General features: G+C 35.7%; 1 protein-coding gene across 4 annotated transcripts in view; it reads right to left on the bottom strand.

The window, feature by feature from the left end:
- LOC126372426 (supervillin-like) overlaps window positions 1-23,065 on the bottom strand; it is a 314,398-nt gene that overhangs the window by 275,586 nt on the left and 15,747 nt on the right. For 3 of the 4 annotated variants that reach the window (XM_050018165.1, XM_050018167.1, XM_050018168.1), the window contains exons 2-3: window positions 2,998-3,279; window positions 1,869-2,793 (exon numbers count right to left, since the gene is read on the bottom strand). In XM_050018165.1, coding sequence (XP_049874122.1) covers window positions 1,869-2,793; window positions 2,998-3,113 — 1,041 coding nt within the window. In that variant the 5' untranslated portion in view covers window positions 3,114-3,279. Of the gene's footprint in view, window positions 1-1,868; window positions 2,794-2,997; window positions 3,280-22,684; window positions 22,825-23,065 lie in introns of those variants that run through there. The other variant, XM_050018166.1, reaches the window with a different exon arrangement.

Here is a 23,065-nt window from a genome sequence, read left to right as displayed (position 1 = left end):
ATAAAGTCAGTATTATAAAAATATACATAAGCAAATTAATTGGGGATGTCGTTATAAAAGATTTAGTACGATCTACTCTGAACCGGCGTGTTTGTATGAAACGATTAAAGAATGCAATGTGGATGAAGGAAGATAAGTAGGTCAGGATCGCAAATGGAATAGGGATTCCAACTAGTCAAATCAGTTACTTTTTACTAAACGTCAAAACACGAAATTACTATGGAATTTGTATGAAAAAGCAACATGTGACGTCACAGAAAACGAAACAAAATGTCGCACTTATTATTACATTTTTCTTTATTAAAATTCATAAATAAGTCAAATAGAAAAAAAACGTATTTTCTCACCTTTAGATCTGTATTTTATTTCATCATCATCATCAGCCCATTAACGTCCCCACTGCTGGGGCACGGGCCTTCCCTATGGATGGATAGGGAGATCGGGCCTTAAACCATCACGCGGGCCCAGTGCGGATTGATGGTTATTAACGACTGCTAATGCAGCCGGGACCAACGGCTTAACGTGCTTTCCGAAGCACGGAGGAGCTCGAGATGAAAACTTTTTTTTTTATTTATTATTTTATTATTTATTATATATATATATATATATATATTATTAGTATTTTATTTATTAATCAGAATTTCATAATTTATCTTTGACCTAGGAAACTACCCAATTCCATAGTTTCTGCTTACCCCGGTGGAAAATAGGCGTGAGTTTATGTATACATGGTTAAGTATATGCTTAAGGATTACAGTATTACCATTTACAACATTGTAAACGTTAATAATGTTTATGTTCGCACAACTTACTTAATAACCTTTCAACAATTTATTACTTTCATAAGTTACGACCATAATAAATCCGTGAGTTTGAAGTTTAGAGCAACATTGATACCGAAAAACGCACACAGATCATGTCAGGCCACATAACTCTATACGAACTGTTTTCATAATAATTATTAATTATAAGTATTAATTATCAGAATTCACGCGTAAATCTGATTTGTATTGACGTCGACAGACATCTGTTATAATGTAAACAGTATACTGATAGATAAGCAGTTATAGTTAGCATTTCTTGACAACGCTTTTAGTGATGAGGTATTTTTTTGTAATGTCCTATTAATGTTACCGAGAGTAGGCTTAAGGCAATTGCATCTAATGTGGCTTAACGCAGGGACTATACTGGTATGAATATGAGTATTTTTACTGTACATAACGTCATAATACCTTTGAAGTGCAATATATTCTTTTGTGAAATATGTAAAAATACATACATACATAAACTCACGCCCGTAATCCCTAATGGGGTGGGCAGAGCCACAAGTAATCAAAGACAACTTGCAGCCACTGTTGATACGAAGCCACTGTTGTATATGTAAAAATCTGTATTAAAATTTAACTTTCATTCTACAGAAAAAAATAGAAAGTGGACATATCAGTACAGAAATTCGTCCGATATGTATAGAATTTCTGTATCTTTACGTATACTTGAACCATCGTGTTCCCTTAAAATAATATCGGTCAAAGGGTGAAGATGTCTATTATATTACTTATTTTTTTTTTAAATTAAATAATTTAAATATTAAAATAATATAATGCGCGAAACGCACGATACATGAAAGCACGAAACTGACACGTTTCATGAACTTTTGTAAGGACACAAAATGATAAAATTACAACATAAAGCGCGTCTACTGCAAGTTGGCTTAAAGTAGCAGCGCCACTTAATAACATACATTATCACTTGTCTGCCTATAGTCCATATTACAAGACTTTGAAATCATTATTTTATTTTGCTGTTTTCCATCTTGCCAACTCAAAGGAGACGCACCGTACTCACAAATAATTAAAGTTAATTCTTACCGATTCGTCATCTCCGTCGATCCCATTCTCCACCAAGATATCTTCAAACAGCAGATCAGCATCACACGGGGAACACAGATTGCTGAGCAACTCACTAAATCTTTCCACTCTACGAACACATACGGCTCCCAACAACCCCCCGACCCCCTCACTTTTCACCTCTTTTGGCACTACACCACTATCTTCTACTTTAACTTCTACAGCTTCTAAAACCGGTATGTCTTTGTGACCATTTAGTCTTACATTCGTATCCGAATCCTCAGTTTTCAAGTCAATTTTCTTCTGGATGTCCTCGTTTTCAATTAAATCATTGAATAAATCTTCAAGTTTCTCCTTCTCCAAACTTTTATCACCGAGGAGCTCATCAAATAACTCATCTCCGTTAACGAGCAAAGGCTTCTCCTCATCGCTTACAGTTATCGATTTGTTGTCAACCGAATTCCTCTTTCTTCTATCATCTAACTTGGAACACTTCTCGTCAACATTTTTTCCTTTAACACTAGCGGCTATAAAATTACTTTTGTCTTTCTCTAAAATATTTTTATTAATGGAATGTTTAGGTTTCGATTTAATAGCACCAATATCTTTTTCGGGGAAGCAGGTTGTCGACGCGCTTTTAAGGTTTTCTTTTTCGTGACTCTGTCTTCTTGCCACAGATCTGACTTTATCTCTATCTATGATTTTGGAGCTCTTGTTTTTCTTGGCTTTATCATCTTCTAAAGACTGAGCTGAGGAGCTTCTATTAGATTTTCTTAGAGTTGGAGAGGATTCAGATTGACTAGCGGCAGCGGCTCTAAGGCGTGACGCTCGCGTCGTTCTAATAGGCACTGAAGTTGAAGCGGTGTTGAGGTTGAGCTCGGAGGAGGACTTGAGAGGAGAGGCGGAATCTTCTGGTGGTGTCTGACTCGCAAGTTTTCTCGACCGCCTGAAAATATACAAACGACATCATTGAGAAACCGCGTAGGCACCTATCAGATAAAAAGAGAATGAATTACGTATCGTCATTGTCTATAAATAGCTAGGAGATAAATCATGAAAGACGATAACCATTACTCATGTTGATATAAGAGTCACTAAAACTGCATGACTTAAAGATGCTTCGAACAAAAAAGTTATAAAAAGAACTGACCGGTCAGTGACGTTAGCTGAGAACAACGTCGCTGTTCTGGCGGTGAGTTGTTTCCTCCTCTCCTCTTTATATTTCTGCATCCTGGCCGCTCGGGCCTCATCCTGCGGTTGGCTCATGACGTCACGAACGCCAACGGCCTTCAATTTTTCTTAAGGTTGGAGCGTGGTGACTACAACTAGCGCGGCTCCGGTCTAGCATGACGACATTTAAGGGTTCTTAGGGCGGAATAGTTGGCAGTGACGAATACACGCTAAAGCTGGACTTGCAGCGTACTGTTGCGAACTGGAATTAACAAAATTATATCATTAGTGCCAATACAAAGTAATACACTTAATAATAGACATCTAAAGAAATGAATCATCATCATTAGAACCTACAATTCCATAATACTATGGTCGTAAATGTTTCATAACACCAATCAAAACAAATCATTGTTCGATATCATATCTCGAGGTATGATCAATCATTTGGTAATCTAGGAATTTGTGTCGCGAGTCTCGCCATAAAGGCTTAGTTCTCGTTTATCACTACAAACCAAAACAACAGTGACTAAAAGTGGGAGGATCAAATTCGAGATGCGCAGAACGTGTTATATGACCCGAACGCATGCGTAATGAGAGGCCGATGGCAAAATCTCAGAACATAAAACAATGATGTTTAATAACCACGCACAAGTTTCAAATGAGACATCACCTTTGTTCCATTGTTACGTCTAAGTCATGGGAATGTTACCGTTTGTTACAGATTATTGCGAATGTTACAGCAACACGGAATTATACAGTTTTTAATTCTGGATATCGTTGTGTAACCAATAGGCCCATTCGAAAAATGCCTTAATAAGGCATTCTGTCAACATCATCTACAACGCCAAAACGTGGACATTCCAAACTTTCGTTATCCGTGTTTCTGATTGTTGAGGAATGTAAATATTGTTTAGCATTGTTTGACACAATTTCTTCCATTGTCACCGCCCAGATACAACGTGGGTGTGTGTGACATGTTGCGGAAAATTTGTCGCAATAATTTGTCCATTTCATTTCTTCATGACATCGTAATAAATAAAGCTCGTGCTTGACGACCATCATATATTTCTTGTTATAATACATATCGTAAAACATTTTACTGAACATAAATTGAATTAACAAGCTATTTCAGTGTTCGTATCGTATTTCAAATCGTACATCCTTGATGAAGATCATTTAAGAAAGAAAGAAAAAAAATATTTGTTATTAGAGGACGCCACAGGTACAGTACAATAACATCAAAAAATATTCTTTGACTATTTTGGCAATATCACACAGGACAGAAATACTTGAGAATATTCTAGTTAGCATTAAAGATGACATACATAAAATCAGGCCTATTTCCCATTGGAATAGGCACGGAATTGTATATGTCACTATCCTGACCTTCGTTTCTTCCACTGAACCAAACTTTTCACACAAGCTAGGCGGTTAGTAAAGAATATTGTTACACACTCTATAATTCCTTCAGGGATTTAAAAAGGCTACATCTAAGTGATTTATATAATCATTATCTCCATAGCGGTATCCCGTTTACACAGGGTACGCTTATACGCTTACCTAACCTGAAGACTTGACAGTAAATTAGATATTTGCGCACATATAAACGTAAGTGCAATGTTGTTTTTTAAGTAAATTGAAATCAATGTGGCCTTTTGACCCCCAGATTGTAGTTTCTAATGGCGGCAAATTTCGCCCTATCTTGCATGTAAATCAAACCAATCACAACATTGCAACTTGTAAATTCAAATTAGGTTAGCAGCAATTTCATCACAACTCGCAACGAAATGTTAATCGGTTATCCGTATGGCAATACCGACGGTTGTAACATTAATTACTAACAGGATGAATAACTCCGTGTGTTGGATAAGGTATGTTATGTTGCCACTTGCGAAAAAGTCCCATTCGAATTATTTCGAATTTCATTACTGCAGTGACTATCAACAATTTTCTTTTTTTTAATGGCTAAAGGCAAAGGCACTATAGTGCATGCGATTATGATTCATAAAGTCATACAAGTATTGAACAGCCAATAACTACCCACATAATTTTGTTTTTCTTCGGAACACGTGTGTAATATGAATCATACGAGTACAAAGTTGAGTAGGCGTGTGGTTTCATGGGTCATTGTAATGTTAACGACAATGAATGGAAGTTTTAAGAACTATTAAACCACGGGATTCGGGAGAAAGTAGAAATGTGCCATCTTCTTCTCTCGTGTAGACTGTGAGATCAATGACCATCATCAAACCTGGTGTTGTTGTTCTTATAATGACTAACTACTTACAGAAATATATATTTTTCGTTTTGGTCGACTAAAAGGCCTGAAATTGGTCGCGTAAAACCAACGCGGGTCAGCGTACGGAAAATATGGCCTGACCCTTTTCCTGCTGACCTAATAATTAGCGAACACGTACCTAAGAGGGACGGTTACATTTCGGTCGTGTCATGACGTAAAAACCGGGTAACTGTCGGCCGCGCTACTTCATACAAAAATCTTAATCTTACAATGTGCCTTACCGCGAAAGTGCGAGCGAGACCGAGCTCACGCGCTCTCCCTCTTACTCCTTAGCAGCTTACGGCCATTTAGGACCAAAGTAAGACTCAGGGGAAGTGTAGTACGAATTGGTGCAGGGCGGAGAATTACCGTTCTATGCCTATGCTACCCATACGTATTCTTTATTCTATGCTATGAAACTTATAAAGGGCTAACTACTAACAATAACAGAACACACCGACCTGTTATTATCGGCTAATCTTTAATTACCTAACTGTAGCCATTTTACACTTCCGCGTAATACCCGATTTATATGAAAATGATCGTAATTGGTGTGGTATAAATAAACCCTAAGTTAAACCCTCTGAGATAGCTGTGAACTTTCATACCTAACTTCTAGAAACTTCCTTACGGCTTTGTAAGAATATGAGCCTGCTATATATAAGGGCCTACTGACTCATTTACATAGACGATGAGTATAAAAACACTATTGATTTCTTAGCTAAAGTGCGTAGGTGACCGTTGTGAGTCATCATAATGGTCACAGTGCAAAATCTTCTGTGACATCGCTTAGAATACCAACTAAATAAATTATACTTTGAGATGAAAATGAAAATAAAAAACTGACTAGATGTAGGCTTTACAAAAAAAAGCAAGACTTTGTTATTGTTTGCAAAACAAAGTGACTACATAAGAATCCGTTCATTGCTGTTCCTCGTACCTATGTTACGCTTAATTGATCATCAGCCAAAAATAGCACTTAATTTGTGACCTGAAGGTTAACAAAAAAGGGGTCACCCAGGAACAATGTGGCGCCCGATGTAGCGGAAAGTCATATAATAATATGGTTACAAACAGCCCAAGACCGTGCTGGTACTAGATAAATTCTTAGTCATTTCCTAAAAGCTACGTCCCTAATAGGACAAACATCATCATCATCTTCCTAGCGTTTTACGGGATCCGCTTACCTAATCTGAAGGTCCGGTTTTTACAGAGGCGATTGCCCGTCTGACATTTTAACACGCAACATGAATTCGAAAACAAATTGGAAAATGAAAACATCATCAGCTTCGATAATAGGTAAGCCCATTACCAAGCAAACAGCTAAAGCAAACATTATACACCCGATCTAAAATGACACACTTTGATCGACCCCTGCAGATCAATAGATGATTATAAAATTAAATCTGACACACTGACCTAATAACGGTGACACGATATGTTTTTACAGTTTTCTTTCATTTCCAAGCTTGTATAACATGAAACATCTCACAGACAATGGGTCGAGCCTTTTAGTGATCCGTATCACATAGAAGACTGGATTGAAACTATGGGGTTATTGTCGAACGACTTCTGGCGAAGCCAAGCGCAATCGCTACGTAAGTATGTTCCGGCCAAGACACGTCAAAAAAGGAAGAAAAAACTATGTATATTCGTACGTGTATATTGAGGTGTGAATCTGAATTATCCCTGTCCTAACTGAGATTATATTATATTTTCGGAATCATTATAATGCAGGTAATAAAGCATTTGTACGAGCTAGCGTTTAAAGCTGGAATACGTTTAAAAAAACTTAAGAAGTTATTTATCAATCTGAAAAGCAAAAATGAAAACTTCTAGCTAATACTTTTCTTCTTTGAGTAAACAAAAGTTTCACTGATGACTAACGTCCGTAGAAGCTATTTACTACAAAATTCTTTGTACATACAAGAAAAATGAGTTTTTATTGTTACCGAGCAGACAACTATTTGAAACGATTGCGTCTTAAATGTTTCAAAGTCTTACTCGATACGGTTAGCGAAAGGAATTTTCCAATTAAGAACCGAAGTTCGTGAATCAAATCTTTTGTTCGAAAGTGGATTCTGTCTTGCTTATCTTTAGCGTTCCATAAGCGTTTCTGCTCTCGTAGTATTATTCGAAGAGACGCTTAAAATTTAAATTAAATAACAGTTTTCTGCGTACCTATTATACGGAGCCCGCGTTGGCTGTTCAGAAACAAGCTTGTCAGTTTTTTTGCGAATGTAAGTGCATTGCGTGTCTATCTCACAGTCTGATTCACACGTATTCTAGACTTTACAATTACAAGACGACATTTTATGTCGACAAAGCACGCTCAGATCCGCATAGCGAACGGGCGATGAACGCTAACTACAACAAGAAAAACAGTGAACGATTAATAGCGCAGAAAATAAAAGTGGTACAAGTAACAATCATAATTTGGCGAAGTCGTTGAACTCTGAACGACTGCTTGAGTTGAGATGTATTCTTACTCCGTTGATGAAGCAGTGTTAGTTTTATGTTAAATGTCTGATGTTTGAATTGAAAATGATCTATGTCCTGGGAATTTACATCTCAACTCAAGCAGACGTTCACAATTCACAGGAACAACTTCTTCCATCGTGTGGGTTGTGAGATCGTTGATAAACCTCAGCAACTCCTCAATAATACCATGCATGACAAGAACAACTAATACAAAAATTTAAAATTGGGATCGACTGTCACATACAATACATAATAAATATATGTACTCTACCTAATAACTTCAGAGACTAGTTATATAGTATATGTATTAGCTAAAACGTGTAACTGATTTTCAAGAACAATGCCAGAATCAAATGTAATTCAAACATCTTTGATTTGTCACGTGGAACATTCGATAGGCTTGCGTTACATAATTTATTAAGAGTCATGAACCCATATTTTGATCAACGTCAATGCGAGACGAATGGTTTTAAACAGTTATTGGCATCTATTGACGACAAGGGTAACGAAATCACATGATGTCAAGACAGTGTTACAAGAGACAAACGATTTTGCGAACTTTACCTTTAAATATAAAAAAATGAAATTAAAAAAGATATTCATTAATTCACTATGTAATTTCACACTCATGCATAGATATTGAGAGAAAATATATTTCTAAAACAGGAGAAAGTCCATATTAGACAAAAGTATCAAAATCAACAACTAACTTTCTGCTATGCCAGTTCACATGTGATAAAAAAGATATCTGAGTTCTTGTCAAAAGGAGTCTTCGTCATTTCGTCCTTTAGAAAATTAGGATCAGTGTACGTTTTAAAAAGTAATATTTTTGGAGGTGACTGTCTGTAGTCAAGAGACTTTTAATATTAAAAAAGAAGTCAGTGATTAACTTCTGACAATTAAGTAGTGAGCGTTAATTTTGTAAAAAAAAAATGATTTGAAAAAGATCCAATGAAAATATATGAAAAACAGGAGTCGCGAAGAAGTGGTATTCTGTTGTATTGTCAGGTTGTCATGTGAGCCTCCTAACCATTTGAAAGTGAACACCTAACCTAACACGTAATTGGCGATAATACCGCTAGTCAATATTTGCGCGTCATAAAACAAGATAGTGGACTTTCTTCCCACTATCTAAGCTATTTGGTACACAATCTTACGTAACTTGTAGTGTCATACCCGCCTGTATATAAAACTGAAATTGACCACGATAAATTAAGTATTTACGTAACCGAAGACAACAATCAGTTAGTCATAAAGAAGATATTATTCACGGCCGTTACTTTTGCAATTGACGAGGTCGTTATCCTTCGTTATTATTCATAACCGTATAATAATGAGCCGGAAGGAGATGGAAATACACTTCAATGTGCTGATGAAGTTGTAAGATACAACAGATAAAGTCAGGTGCTGATGGCTAAGTCGACAATCTCCTATCGATGACGTCACTATTATCTCACCGCTATTGACATTCACCTAGGCCGACCTTTAGACTCTGTTCTAGAAAGACCCTCTAACAATACTATCTATTGACTCGCCCAAGTGGATTGTAAATATAACACCAGCTAGCGAACAACTAAATTTGGCGATACAAGAATCCGTATTTGGATCGCTATTTACAGAAAGTGATATGCAAACCTATATTCTCAATAGTGACATGTACGCCGTAGGTATGTTTCTGAAGGTGTCGAATCAATAATTCAACTCAGAGATATTACAGCGGAAAACTATTAAATAAATATGAAATAAAACCAGCGTCTGGTTCGAGCGCGGATTATATTTTTGCAGCTTCTGGACAAAATATTTTTTCGAATTCAGCAGTATTGGATATTTTATTACGTGGTTTGCTTGCTGAATTTTCGTTTAAATTTTTTCTGCGCTGTATATCTAGTCGTCCGCTGCACCATGTGGTATCCACGCTATACACAACACACAATTTTCCGCTGTAAACGGTACTACTATAACTCCAGTGCCCAGGATTGATTTGGCTTTTAGTCCTGATTTTTGCAGTATCACCAGACGTATTGATTATGACGAAATCCTTATAATATATTCGACATTAAAAGCTGACTATGTCCAGAGAAGGTGTGCAAAAAGCTTTCATTGCCGTCGAATTGTTCGTGTGACAACATCGGTCGTCCCCATTCACACGTGGGACCAGAATGTAAATCACGCCGAAGATAGCGCGATAATGTGGTCTGATTTACAGACAATGTTGCTATTGGGCAAAAGCAATGAGCCTGTGAGTCACGGACTGGTCGCTTATATTTTTATTTAATCCGACATAAAGATTAACATATGGGCGGTACAACGAGAAAAATTAGAGCGCACATTTCAAAAATTTCCACCACGAACGTTACCGATACTATTACCAGTGACTGTGTGTAGAATTCCCTATTAATATTATGTTAATTTAAACTCAAGGTTATTGGCCCTTAGCAATAGGACGTATTGGTTTGCTACGATCAATCACATCCCACCTGTTATCAATGAACTTGCTACCTGAGTTCACAGCACTTAAAGATCTATATTTAGACTTACTTCTGTCTCGTGATTGCTTAGACACGGCTAGCAATTTTCTTACGCAAAACATTATAAATAAAATAGAAATAAATACCTTCTTGCTGACCACAATAACGAATAACACGATCATAAATATTTATTTCTAAATTGGACAGTCATTAGTTGTTAATGGATTTGATAACCAAACATTGCCTAGATGAGTAGCCTAATAGCAAATTGTTAGCCTAATAATAAAACGATTCGAATAATCAAGATAAACGAAATTTGCCGACACATAAACCTCATTTAGTGTCAAATTACCAGCGGAACAGAATGGCAAAATATGAAAAAATGTAATGTGCATAAAAGGAGATGAGATGAAATATAAGCAAATGTAAAGGGGGCAATAGCTTCAAACAAGCTTCGTGTTTTTTATGCGTAATATTTCTGAGGATATAAAATCTCACAACGTTGTCGTATACGGCGCTAGCACGAGAAAAAGCTATTTCTTTGAACATGTTACAGCTTTAAGAGATGAAAGATAATGTAAACGTTTTCTTTCAGGTAATGACAATAACATTACTCTATTTCACTCGAGGATAACTCGAACAATAAGATTTTACTCCGCATTGTTTTCTATGGTGCAAATTTTAGTACCAGAATTTCTGCCATAATGAGCACATGAACCTTCGAAGTAAATACTGTTTACGACAAATAAAAGTCCTTACTGAGGACAACTTTATAGTGAACCGTGGCATATGTTTATATACTTGATATTGAAAACCGAATACAAGAGAGTGCAATTATATCAGGGGTCTTTCTAAAGCGGTCGGACGATGCCAGACCGGATTTTATCGAAACCCAGTCGCCTTGGATCCTCGCATAATTTATACAGAACTTATAGTCAAGAGGTGGACGGGGCTTTTTTGGCACACGACATTGAATGCACCGTTGGCTAAATTAGGTATCGATTCAGTGAAAGACTTAACGGAAACTTGTTTTTTTATAAATCGTTTTACATTAAGGAAAACGGTTTATGAGCAACTCCTGTATGGAGCAGACTTCGAGTCGCGTCAACTCACGTCGCATAATGACTTGAAGTTTAATTTATAATACGTTGTTGAAATTCCCTACTGTAAATGGTTAACATTAATAAGGTGTTTTAAATTCATTAGCCTGTAAAAAGTGTAACGGTTGATCCTTAAATACCTAAGCAAGCACAGGAAATTGATACGCATCAGTAAGTCTTAACAGGGCAATTATGGAAAGGTGGTAAGTAGATAGGTATTAACCTCCTAAGGCCGAGATTGTCAGACACAATAGCATAGTAGTATAAGGAATAATACTACGTATAGAATGGCAACTCATACTTTAGTCTTGAAAGATGAAGTTGTTTTTATTTTTTATCAGGTTAGTTTATTTGTTCGAATTTTAAAATTGTACGTCGACTTTCGTCTGATTTGAATATAAGTACATATGATCTCACAGTCCAATCGCCCGCGACTACGCGTATGCATGGAGCCTATTTATTTTTCATGGTGATTGTTCATCAAAACATGCTAATCATTTGCAATAAAATTGAACCTATGCTAAGTGCTTAATGTAAACGCAATTAATAGGTTCAGTGATTTTTTAAGTCAAGTATTTTAAAGTATTTAAATTTATATTGTTAACCTTCATTGATCAAATTATTTGTTTGTGATTTGTGCAGTAAATAAATAAATAAATATTAACTGATGATTATAAAAGCTTCTTTCGCAAATAGTACTACCTACTTAAGTAAGTAATGACGGTTAAATTAGGTATTGTAATTGGCAGCCCTCTGACGTCACATACAGTTGCGCGTGTTGAAAATGTCAATGTGTAGTGTCTGTATAAAAGGACGTTGTTTGTATGAAGTGTCCGTGCGACAATTGTTAATAAATGGAGTGAGGATTTTAAAAATACATTATCATGACCAGTTCCGCTAGACACTCAGATTTTAGCTCCAAATTTCAGTAGATAGTGTACATCGCAACGATCAAACACTTCACTGGCAAGAGAGAGAGAGGAAATATCATCTGTTCGCGGAAACGAGGGTACGATACAAATTCACAGAGACAATGATTCAACGATCACAAGTATTTTTAGATAACGTTGACAATTTAAAACGACAAACAGGTCACGCGGTGTATTCTGCAAGCGAATTTGGTGCAGCGCGATATTTCCCGAATCGACTTGTCACGAATAACACAGCTACTCGAGGTCGAAAAATAAATGAGAAACATACAACTGAAATATAACCATTTCATGTACGTATTAAGTACCTATTATACAATATAGATAGTCTCATATTAAATATGCCAGGGAAAATATCTACCGTGGGAGATAAAATGTTTGTGGTAGGACTCAATAACAAAAACGAATGCTCTGTCCATCAATACCTACAAACTAAGATTTATTACACTGATTACGATAATTGATGCATAACACTAGCCATTCATTGCTGATGGCAGATGGCACTGGGCATAAAATAGGGATGGGATTGACTGCTACTTTTTCGCTTAATCCAATATTTTCTACCAAGTAACAAGGACAGCCTCCGGCTTCCGTGGTCTATAGTTTATTGTTCGGTTCCTGAGCTTTAGGCACGGGATCGATACCCGATGGAGATATTGTTAAAATTACTTCGTGAGACTGCCATTTCTTCGAATAAGACATTGCTTTAATCGTATTTTAAAAATATGATGCATTTTATGACAATATTTTACTAGCCCATCACCGTTGAAGACCTTTTTATATTTTATTAATTTATTTATTTAATGATAGCCAACATGATATTCCAAATAACACATTCTTCAAAAAAATATTTTACGAAACTATTACTAGGTACCTATTACCGTGCACGGCACGGCACACTTCTCTTTAAATATTGAATATTAAATTCTTTTAGTATTGATTTATGTATTGACTTTAATTAGCTGTAAACAGGATTTTTGCTGTCACTAGCAATAGATATTGGTATCACCTTAAGTACCTATTAACTACTCGTATGTTTGGTTTATACTAAAACAGGAAATCAGTTTGCTTGTTTTGCACCGCTTTATATGGCATCAATTAAACAACGAAATTTGAACTAACAACTATAGTCATAAAGTCAAATATTTCTCACAATAACGTACTGCTTGAGGTCATGTCTATTCATTCATGCTAGAGTAAGCAGAGCCACCCATTACGATAGTTCACAAAGTACAACGAGACAAAGATGATGATAAACCACTTGGTATATACAAGGTATTAGTGACCGTCCCGAATATTGAAAGACATTAAAATTGTTGATGGAAAATTCCACTTGATATTAACTCAAAATCATGAACTGGATCATCCCACTCAGTATTCGGTACGGTGTCACTAAAATCCTGTGTAGCATAGTCTTGAGTTTCATAATGTTATAGGTACCTACTCACATTTTTTAGTTAGGTAATTTACAGAAGCGTCGTACATGTATTTATGTGTGTATGTATTTGACAGCCGAGCAAAATTGCATCCAATTTTCAAATAATTTGATTGAACTTTGTCTGGGTATCAAATACCTTAATATTTTTTATTAGTAAAGGGGCTATAATCTAGATCCAAGTGTTAAAGTAATCAATTATCAGTTAGCACTTTAAATCTCCCGCTCTTCCTATATCCATTCCCATACATCCATTCATTCGTCCCAACGAGCCAATTCGCTCTCTTCCGAAGCGGTCGTCAAGTGTGCGTACGGACATCAAAACACATTGTGTTAAAAAATTATAAAAACTACCTAAGTGACCATCACCAGCTTCTAAACTTCACCGTGAACAAGTAATAAGGGGCGCCCCTCAGGAACAGCATTCCAGCCAAGACAAGTTCAGAGCCTCATCACATATGAGTCCGTTTCCCTTTTCCATCTTTTAAAGTGCTCACAACCCGACAAGACAACCCTTTTGGATTTACAGTCGTGAGCTATCGAAATTATTAACACCAAGTATAGCGAGTAAAAGTCATGTCAATAAAGTGAAAATTAATACCATAAAAATACTAGTTCCTACCAGCTACTGTGAAATGTTCCCTCACTAGTTATAAAGCAATCGTTAAATTGTGCAAATTGATTGGATTTACACATAACACTGATGGATCACCATGTGTTCTTTCTTATCCTTGCAAACAATGTGTTTTTGAAAAGAATTAACAGAAGTCAAAATAGTTGTTACATTAATAATAGTGACTGTTTTGCTATTCCTAAAATTCACCAGACCATACATGTCTAATCTAATCTAGCCTACAAGATCCCACTGCTTGGCAAAGGCCTCCCATTCCTCTTTCCATTTTTCGCGGTCCTGTGCGTACTCTGGCCAGTCCAACTGTTGTATTGTACGAATTGTACCGAAGCCGTATGAAAGAAATAAAAAGCAGGACGCCTTTGTATGGCTCCATTCTTTCATTCATTTATTTCTGCAATGCCGTGACAAATTCCAGCAACGAGGCATTCGCGGCTTGTTAATTGGACAATTTTTACAGTTGTGATCGTGGTTTTCAACAAACTTGATTATCTTTTTAAGGATTCTGACTCTGGCCATTAACTGATCCATATTTAGCCTTGGACAGTTTGAATTATCCGAATATTTTGCAGTTTTTACGATGACGAAACACAAAATGGCGGTGTTTTCGAAGTTTTCAATTTTGTTTTATTAAACATAATCATAAAGTTAGCTCGTTAGTTACCTGCATATATTTTATTAAAAAATAAATATTTAAAAAATAATGGTAGGTACGTGTTATACAATATAAATGCAATTTTAGCTTTACCAATTTACTTTTGAAACCAGGCTTAAGAAATTAACGAAAAAAGACTTCCAATCCGATTTAAAAAAAAATACCTTGAAATTGCTAGTCAGAAGTTCTGGATCGTGACATAACAAAGCAGTATATGGGCGATTCTCTGTAAGGTCGTAATCGGCTGTCCCGACAATTTTTTTCAGAAAGTAATTAAATTATTTAAAAAGAAATCACTTCTAATGGAAATTCAACCCCGAAACTTTAGGGGCCATTTTGTTTTAGAACCATAATTATTTTAATTTTTTGTCTAGACTTAATAGAAACTCTAAAAATACAGTCCCCTGGTTGTCCCCATCACTGTATTTCCTTCTCGAAATGAGATTTACGGAAAAGTTAGTGAAGCTAAATATATCTGGCAGTTAATATCATATAGTAAAATAATTAAATTATGTTATTGTAGTAAAAAAAGGTCTAATTATCTATTTTATTAATTTTGTAAAGTCCTGTAAACTTTGTCCCCAGAATTTGTATACAGGCCCCTGTCAAAAAAATTAAGCCATAATAAAACAAAACTGTAATGTTTACAAACGTTTTTTTGAGTGAAACAAAACGCAATTGTTGTGAAGTTGGCTACCGTGCTGAAGGCGGCGGCGAGAAGCGATTTTGTTTAGTGTCAGACCACCATTTGTGAGGTAAAGACGCGGTAGGACCGCTACCACACACAGTCCTCTGGTAAGTAGTTATATTTATTTAAATTGCTTTAATTATTTGGAGACATAATTTATTGGTTTATCATTTATGTCTTAATTGATCGATAATTTCTTTAAAAAACTATTTACTTTAGTTTTGTAATCGTAGTGAAATTTAGCCAAAATACACAGTCCCCTGGCAACAGTACCCTGCCTGAAAATAGAGCAGGGGACTGTTCTGATTAACAGAGGACTGTGTATTGGTTGTTATTTTGATGTATTGTTTGTGTTAATTTATCCGCTAGTTTTATTTATGTAAGAATCATCAAAGTATCATTATTTATTATTATTACATTGGTATAAATGCAATGTCCTGCAAAATTACATAAGCAATTTGATTGCAGGATTAATAATTTGCAGCATATTTTTTTGATAAACTCATTTTTTTTACTCAGGTTGATCAAACACACATGAAATGGTTCCTAAAAAGAAAAAGTTATCCCGAGAGGAATTGCTACAGAAAAAGAGGGAAGCAGAAAAACTACGATATCTAAAAAGAAAGAATGACCCACAAAAAAGAGAAGAAAAGAGAGAAAAGGAGAAATTGAAATACCAAAAGAAGAAAGAAAAAGGTTTACGGAAGTTAGTAAAGGATATGACGCCACGTGAGCATAGAGCTGCCTTAAAGAAGTGGAAAGAACATTGTACCGTATACCGAGCCAACAGACTGAGACTTAAAAGCATCACGAACACTTTTTTTACGAGAAAATACCCCGTTATCAGATCCAGAAGTAGATACTCCGCCTTCAAGATCTACCACTCCAGTTCCAGTTCAAATATCTCCAGCGCCAAGCTTAGCCGTTTCCATTGCTAGTCGACAGCAAAGAAAAAAAGAAGCTTCAAAGAGACGAAAGAAGTATAATAGAGAAAGAAATGAAAAGATCGCAAAGGAGATCATCGGCTCTCCATACTTTGGCCGGCCCAAATATGAAAGTGCCGGCCAGAGAAAAAAAATGTGTCGAACCTTTCGAGTAGATTACTCTGATCATTTTTTACTATGACACCAAACGTGTATGACCATTAGTTTGGCTTTAATTGGATTTTAAAAATCACGATTTTTCATACATTTTGTAAAAAAAAATATTATGTCCGTTTGGAAAAAGGGGATACAGGCGTATTACAAAGGACCGTTAGAACATTTATTAGTATGGCGCCAAACTTCTATGACCATTATTTTGACGTTTATTGGACTTTCCGTTTTGGTTAATATGTTAAAATGCCAGCAATCGAAAAGAATACGTCGAATCTGTCTAATAGTTGCTTCTCAATATTTTTTAATATGACACCAAACATCTATGACCATTATTTTGCCTTTTATTGGAATTTACGTTTTAGTTTAAATGTGAAAAGTGCCGACCAGCAAAAATACCATGTAGACAGTATCGAGTAGATGCCTATTAACATTTTTTCTATAGCACCAAACGTGTACGATCATTAGTTTGGCTTTTATTTTATTTTGAAAATCTTGATTTCTTATTTATTTTGTTTAAAAATAAAGTGCTTTGGGCAAAAATTGCGATACGGCGGATTACAAAGGACCTTTAATACAACTTTGAACATTTAATAATCTGGCGCAAAACATTTTTGACCATTATTTTGACTTTGGCTTTTATTAGACTTTTTAATAGTCTTTATTTTTTTATACATTTTAACAATGACAACAAGCAGAGCTTTCCCAATGACTAGTTATTAGTCAGATAAATACTTTGTGTTTTTGTTTTGTGTGTTGATAGGTGAACTTCTATATTAATACCATCTGATTTTAAATATGACGTTGGCTGTAGTTTTTGCATTCCACTCAACGTTACGGCCTAAGTTTAGGTTGAATTATTATGACCGTAGATGGTTACCACCCTGCAAAGGTAAGCTTGCCATCTAGTGACGAAACTCGTATTTTGGCATGACGTCTGAAGTAGCTGTTAGGGAAGACAGGAGTCGGGCAGTTGTACTTTGCATGTATGCCGATCACAATGTCCTGGTGATACTCGGCCGATAATGTAGTACCTCTATCACCCCACTGTATTTTCCTTGTATACACACTTTTCTTAAAAAAAGTAGCTTCTAAAGCGTAAACGCAAACCTATTTTAATTTATAAAATTGTGTCAAAAAGACGACTATATTACGCCTTTAGCAAGATAGTTCCATTATCACCAGATAAAACTTTTTTTGCCAAAGTGTAGGTGTGTGTAAGTGTAGGTATCTATGAAAACACCAGATTTTTGAAAAGACGAATTAAGTTCAAAATAATGGTCATAGACGTTTAATTCCATAGTAATAAACATTCTGACCATCCTTTAAATAACGCGCCTGTTATAGTTTATTTTTTTTACAAAATGAATCAATTTTTTTGAAAGTTTTTAAAGCCATACTAATGGTCATACACGTTTTTGTCATAGTGAATAATGTTTACAGGTATCTTCTCGATAGCTTTGATATGTGATTTTGCTGCCGGCACTTTTCACACAGAAACTACTACTATAACGTAAAGTCCAACAAAAGCCAAAATAATGGTCATAGACGTTTGGTGCCCTAATAATAAATGCTCAAACGGATAAGTTATAACGGAGTATACCAATATTGTTGGCCGGCACTTCACATTTTCACCAAAAATGTATGAAAAATTACGTTTTTTTTTTAATTGGAATAAAACCGAAAATATTGACCCTACAGCTTTGGTGCCATAGTAATAAATGCTCAGACGGATAAGTTCTAAGGATATATACCATTATTGTTACTTGGCCGGCACTTTACATTTTCACCAAAAATGTATGAAAAATACAGTTTTTTGAATTCGAATAAAACCGAAGATATTGACCCTACAGCTTTGGTGCCATAGTAATAAATGCTCAGGTGGATAAGATCTAACGGAATATAGCAAAATTATTTTTTGGCCGGCACTTTGACTTCTGGGCCGAAATCCGATGATCTCCTTTAAAAAAGCAAATTGAGAAGTACAAGAAAAGATTAGCGAGATTTAAAAGTAAAATAAAAAAGAACGTTGAAGATACCCCTAAGACAAAAATATTTAAAATGTTAGACGAGCCCGATCAAAGAAAAGAAGTAGTCAAGAAAGCATTATTTGGTGACGTCATTAGTGAACAGTTGAAAGAGAATTATTCCACATTGAAACGTACCAAAGAGAGACAAATCTTTAAAAAAGTTGTTGAGGGCAGTATTGTTCAAAAGTACAGGCACTGGATACCTAAAGACATTAAATTGTTGTCTAGAAACGGCAAAAAAGCCAATCTCAGTGGCTTGGACGTACCTTTAGCTAGACGTTGTAAAATACCTGAGAGTTATAAACGGACTGTTCAGAATTTCTTTGAAGATGATAGTAATAGCCGTATGGCAGCCGGTAAAAAAGAATTTATAAGCAGAAATACTGTAAGGAAACAGAAGAGGTATCTTCTTGATACAGTTTTTAATCTCTACAAAAAGTTTAAGACTGGCAACATAAAACTTAGCTACCAAACATTTTGTCGACTCCGTCCATTTTGGGTTGTAAAACCAAACACTCAAAACCGCGATACATGTCTATGCGTAGTTCACACCAACGTGGATATGAAGCTGAGCGCACTTCATACTGCTACAAGAAACAACAAGAAACATTTATTGAGAAGCTGTGTAGGTACATACATGCAGGTGTCAAACATTATAAAATTGTCTCAACAGCATGTCCATGTCGGACGTACAATATTACAAATAATGTCCTACAACAATCACCAGAAATTGCTGGAAGAAATATGTTGCGACCGTTATGATGTGGATTGTTTGGCGAGATCGTGTCATACTTGTCGGGATTCGATCTGGAATATAAAGAATTCGATGATGGAACAGTCATAAAATATAAAATGTGGGTTTGCGAAAGACAACAAATCCAAGATTTTACGACTAAGAAACACCGAATAGTGACCCAATATTTGATAAAAACATTTGCACTACATCCAAGACAACTCATAACATGTTTGCAGGAAGATTTACAGAAATTTTTGAATCACCAGCGAAATATTGTCCATCAATATAAAGCCATTAATGATTTGAAGGCAAACCTGCAAGATGATGAAGTCTTGATCCACGTAGATTTTAGCGAAAATTATTGCACCAAGTACGCATCAGAAATACAGGCTTTTCATTTCGGTGGATCACGAGCACAACTGAGTTTGCATACCGTAGTAATTTACCAACAGAATTCCATCCGTTCTTTTTGCACAGTCTCCGAAAATATAGCCCATTCACCTGCTGCCTGTTGATATTTTCTTAAGAAAGTTTTGTTGATTATTGATGTGCAAATATGCCATAAAAATAAAAAAAATATTGAAGAGTGTAAAATGGGTTTTCATTAAGTATAACAGTCCTCTTTCTGACTTAACAATCCCCTGTTACGTTCAAAACAGTCCCCTGATGCCTCAAAAAGTCCCCTGTCATGTTTTTTTTTTAAATCGCTAATATCTCAGAAAATACGTATAAATTCAGTGAGCCTCCTTATCTAACTAAAATATTAGTTAATTTTCTTCAAAATACAACTCGGTTTTATGACAAATGTACAAAAAATATACCAGGACAGCATTTATATGGGACCTGTGCAAGCTTACAGAGAAATGCCCATATATATTATGTAGTTTATTCTATACACATTAGTAACTTGATTCATCATAGTGACATTATGTTATAACACAATTTACGTCGAGATTTGAGGCCGAGTAATTCCGTCAATTTGTATTGGTCTATTTATGTAAACTTGATGGTGCGTGGTGTATTATTACATAATTTGTAGATATAGATCCTGTGTAATTCTTAATTTATAGAAGCATGTGAACGTTAGAAGTACAAGAGCTTTTTATTTTGTTAAAAAACATTGCTCATTTTATTTTGTATTTTTCAGCAACTGCGCACTTTATTTACTCGATCTCCCAAGACATGAGTTGAAGATGGATCCTAGTGAAAGACTACGAAAAGAAATCTCTAGTAGTCCCTAATATGGTGGACAGATCCATAGGTTATCACGAGATAACTTGCAGCCACTTTTGATACGAAATCCTAAGATAATAAACCCACGGGGACAGGAGATCTGGGCATTAAAAAGGCCACATTGAAGCAATTCACCTAAAACAGCAATTTTGCTATATTTGTTGACATTGTGCACTTACTAATATACGCAGGAATATCAAATTTCAATATTATTATTTAGCGGAATTGCTTCCAAGTGCGATTTTACACACCCTGATCTTCACTCATAATACTATTATGATAATAGTAATCGATCACGTTAGGAAGGATGCTATCCTTCTATCTTACGACAGGCCTAGAAAGATAAGCAGCTCAACGTAACCATAATAAGGTAGTTTCTAACAAGTCAAATCAGTTACTTTTTACTAAACGTCAAAACACAGAAATTTGTATGAAAAAGCAACATGTGACGTCACAGAAAACGTGACAACATGACGCACTTATTATCACAGGTTTCTTTATTAAAATTCATAAAAAACATAAAAAGAAAAAAACAAAACGTTTTTTGACACCTTTAGACCTGTCTGTGTGTGTGTGTGTGTGTTTTTTTTTTAGATCTGTCTTTATTTATTTATTTATTTCATAATTTATCTTTGACCTAGGAAACTACCCAATTATTCATATACTTATGTAAATAAATGACAACCAGGATACGAACGTGCTACTTACACCATGGCAAATAAATAATTACCTACTTAAGCTACTAGTGAAACTGGAAATCTACGACAAATGACTAATGATGGCAAATATCATTAATAAACAGACAAGTTCATTGACACGACTATTTAAATAAACGATATGTACATTTTAGCTATATTTTATCATCTTAACCTTTGAGTCTGTACACATTAGTGTTGACTTAATATAAATAGCTCTGTATCACAATAATAGGTCAGACAGAATAAAAAAATAATTTCTACTATATAATGACGTATTTGATTGGTGGTCGTTTCGAGACGCACGGTAAAACACCCGAACCTGTCAAATCTTCAAATTAAGTAATCGAACTGTGAACAACGAGATAACGCTAGGGAGATGATGATAATACTGTTTCTGGGTATAATCGTTTACTACGTGTGAACTTGGTTACGGACCCGAAAGCCACCCCAATAAGTGCGAGCGAGACCAATAGACCGCGTGGGCTCTCCCTTACTCTTCTTTACGAATTAATGCGGGGCGGAGAGTTACCGTTCTTGTGTACTTATATAGTATTTTTCTTTATGTCGAAAGTCAAGTACCTAAGTATTATATAGCGCAAAACTTTACATAAACCGTTCTTTTAACGGCACAGGTTTCCGAACGATATTTTACCTCGTCGCAAAGTACTTAGCAGGTTTCTAACCTTTCTAACCCCGTAACAAATTCAAAAGTGTTTATGCAAGCCAGCAAAGAACTAAGGACCTTCGGGACGAAAGCCAAACACGCTCAACCGAGGCATACTACATCCATTAAGTATGGATTAACCCGTAATATCTAGCAGTAGGTATTAAAACTGTACTAAGACGCGGAAATTGTGTATAACTTCCCTTATTACTTTGCCTATTTTGCCCTACTTTGCGAATCGTTGCTTGTGCAACTTTTGTTACTTTATTGGAAGTCTCATTTTAATAACGACTTGGGGAAAATAAACATCATTATTCACTGACATAAATGTCCATTGCCATAACTTCAATAACTACCTACGTTCAAAACAAACAAACCTATATTATGAATGGAAGGTAACTATAAAAAAGCGTTTTAATCGGCAACGATTATTATTGTAAGCAAATATATTGCAAATACAACCAAATATCCCATTAAGTCATCATTCACATTTATGAAGATAGATAAAAAATAAAAATATAAAAAAGTTAAATGAGTAACTTACAGCACCACAGAAAAAATCCAGACAGGCAAAAACGAAAAAAGAAACACAGAAACGTCAAAAAAAACACGGGTACTGGTCAATAGTTTCGAGTACCAGGGTACTAGGGTAGCATAAAACAAAAGGAGGTAAGCACAGTTCGAGCGCACCTGTTGGCGCGGCGCGAGATACGTTACTGGCACGACGAGGCATTAGTCGTGCGGACACGTCACCGTCACCCAGCCGGTTCTGGGATCCGAGGAAGAAATTCGCTTGCATTTCTGGGTTGTGGCAAGCGCCAAGGATGCTGATGGAATGTTCTAGAAGTTTAACTCCTCTGGTGTTTTATTGATAAGACCCTTTTTGAGTGGATTTAGGTTTCGTATATTTAACATTTTTACCGAC

The sequence above is a fragment of the Pectinophora gossypiella genome, chromosome 14, assembly GCF_024362695.1.
Source record: "Pectinophora gossypiella chromosome 14, ilPecGoss1.1, whole genome shotgun sequence".
NCBI lineage: Eukaryota > Metazoa > Arthropoda > Insecta > Lepidoptera > Gelechiidae > Pectinophora > Pectinophora gossypiella.
Note: the sequence above shows the minus strand (reverse complement) of the source record. Positions and strands in the feature narration are given on the sequence as shown.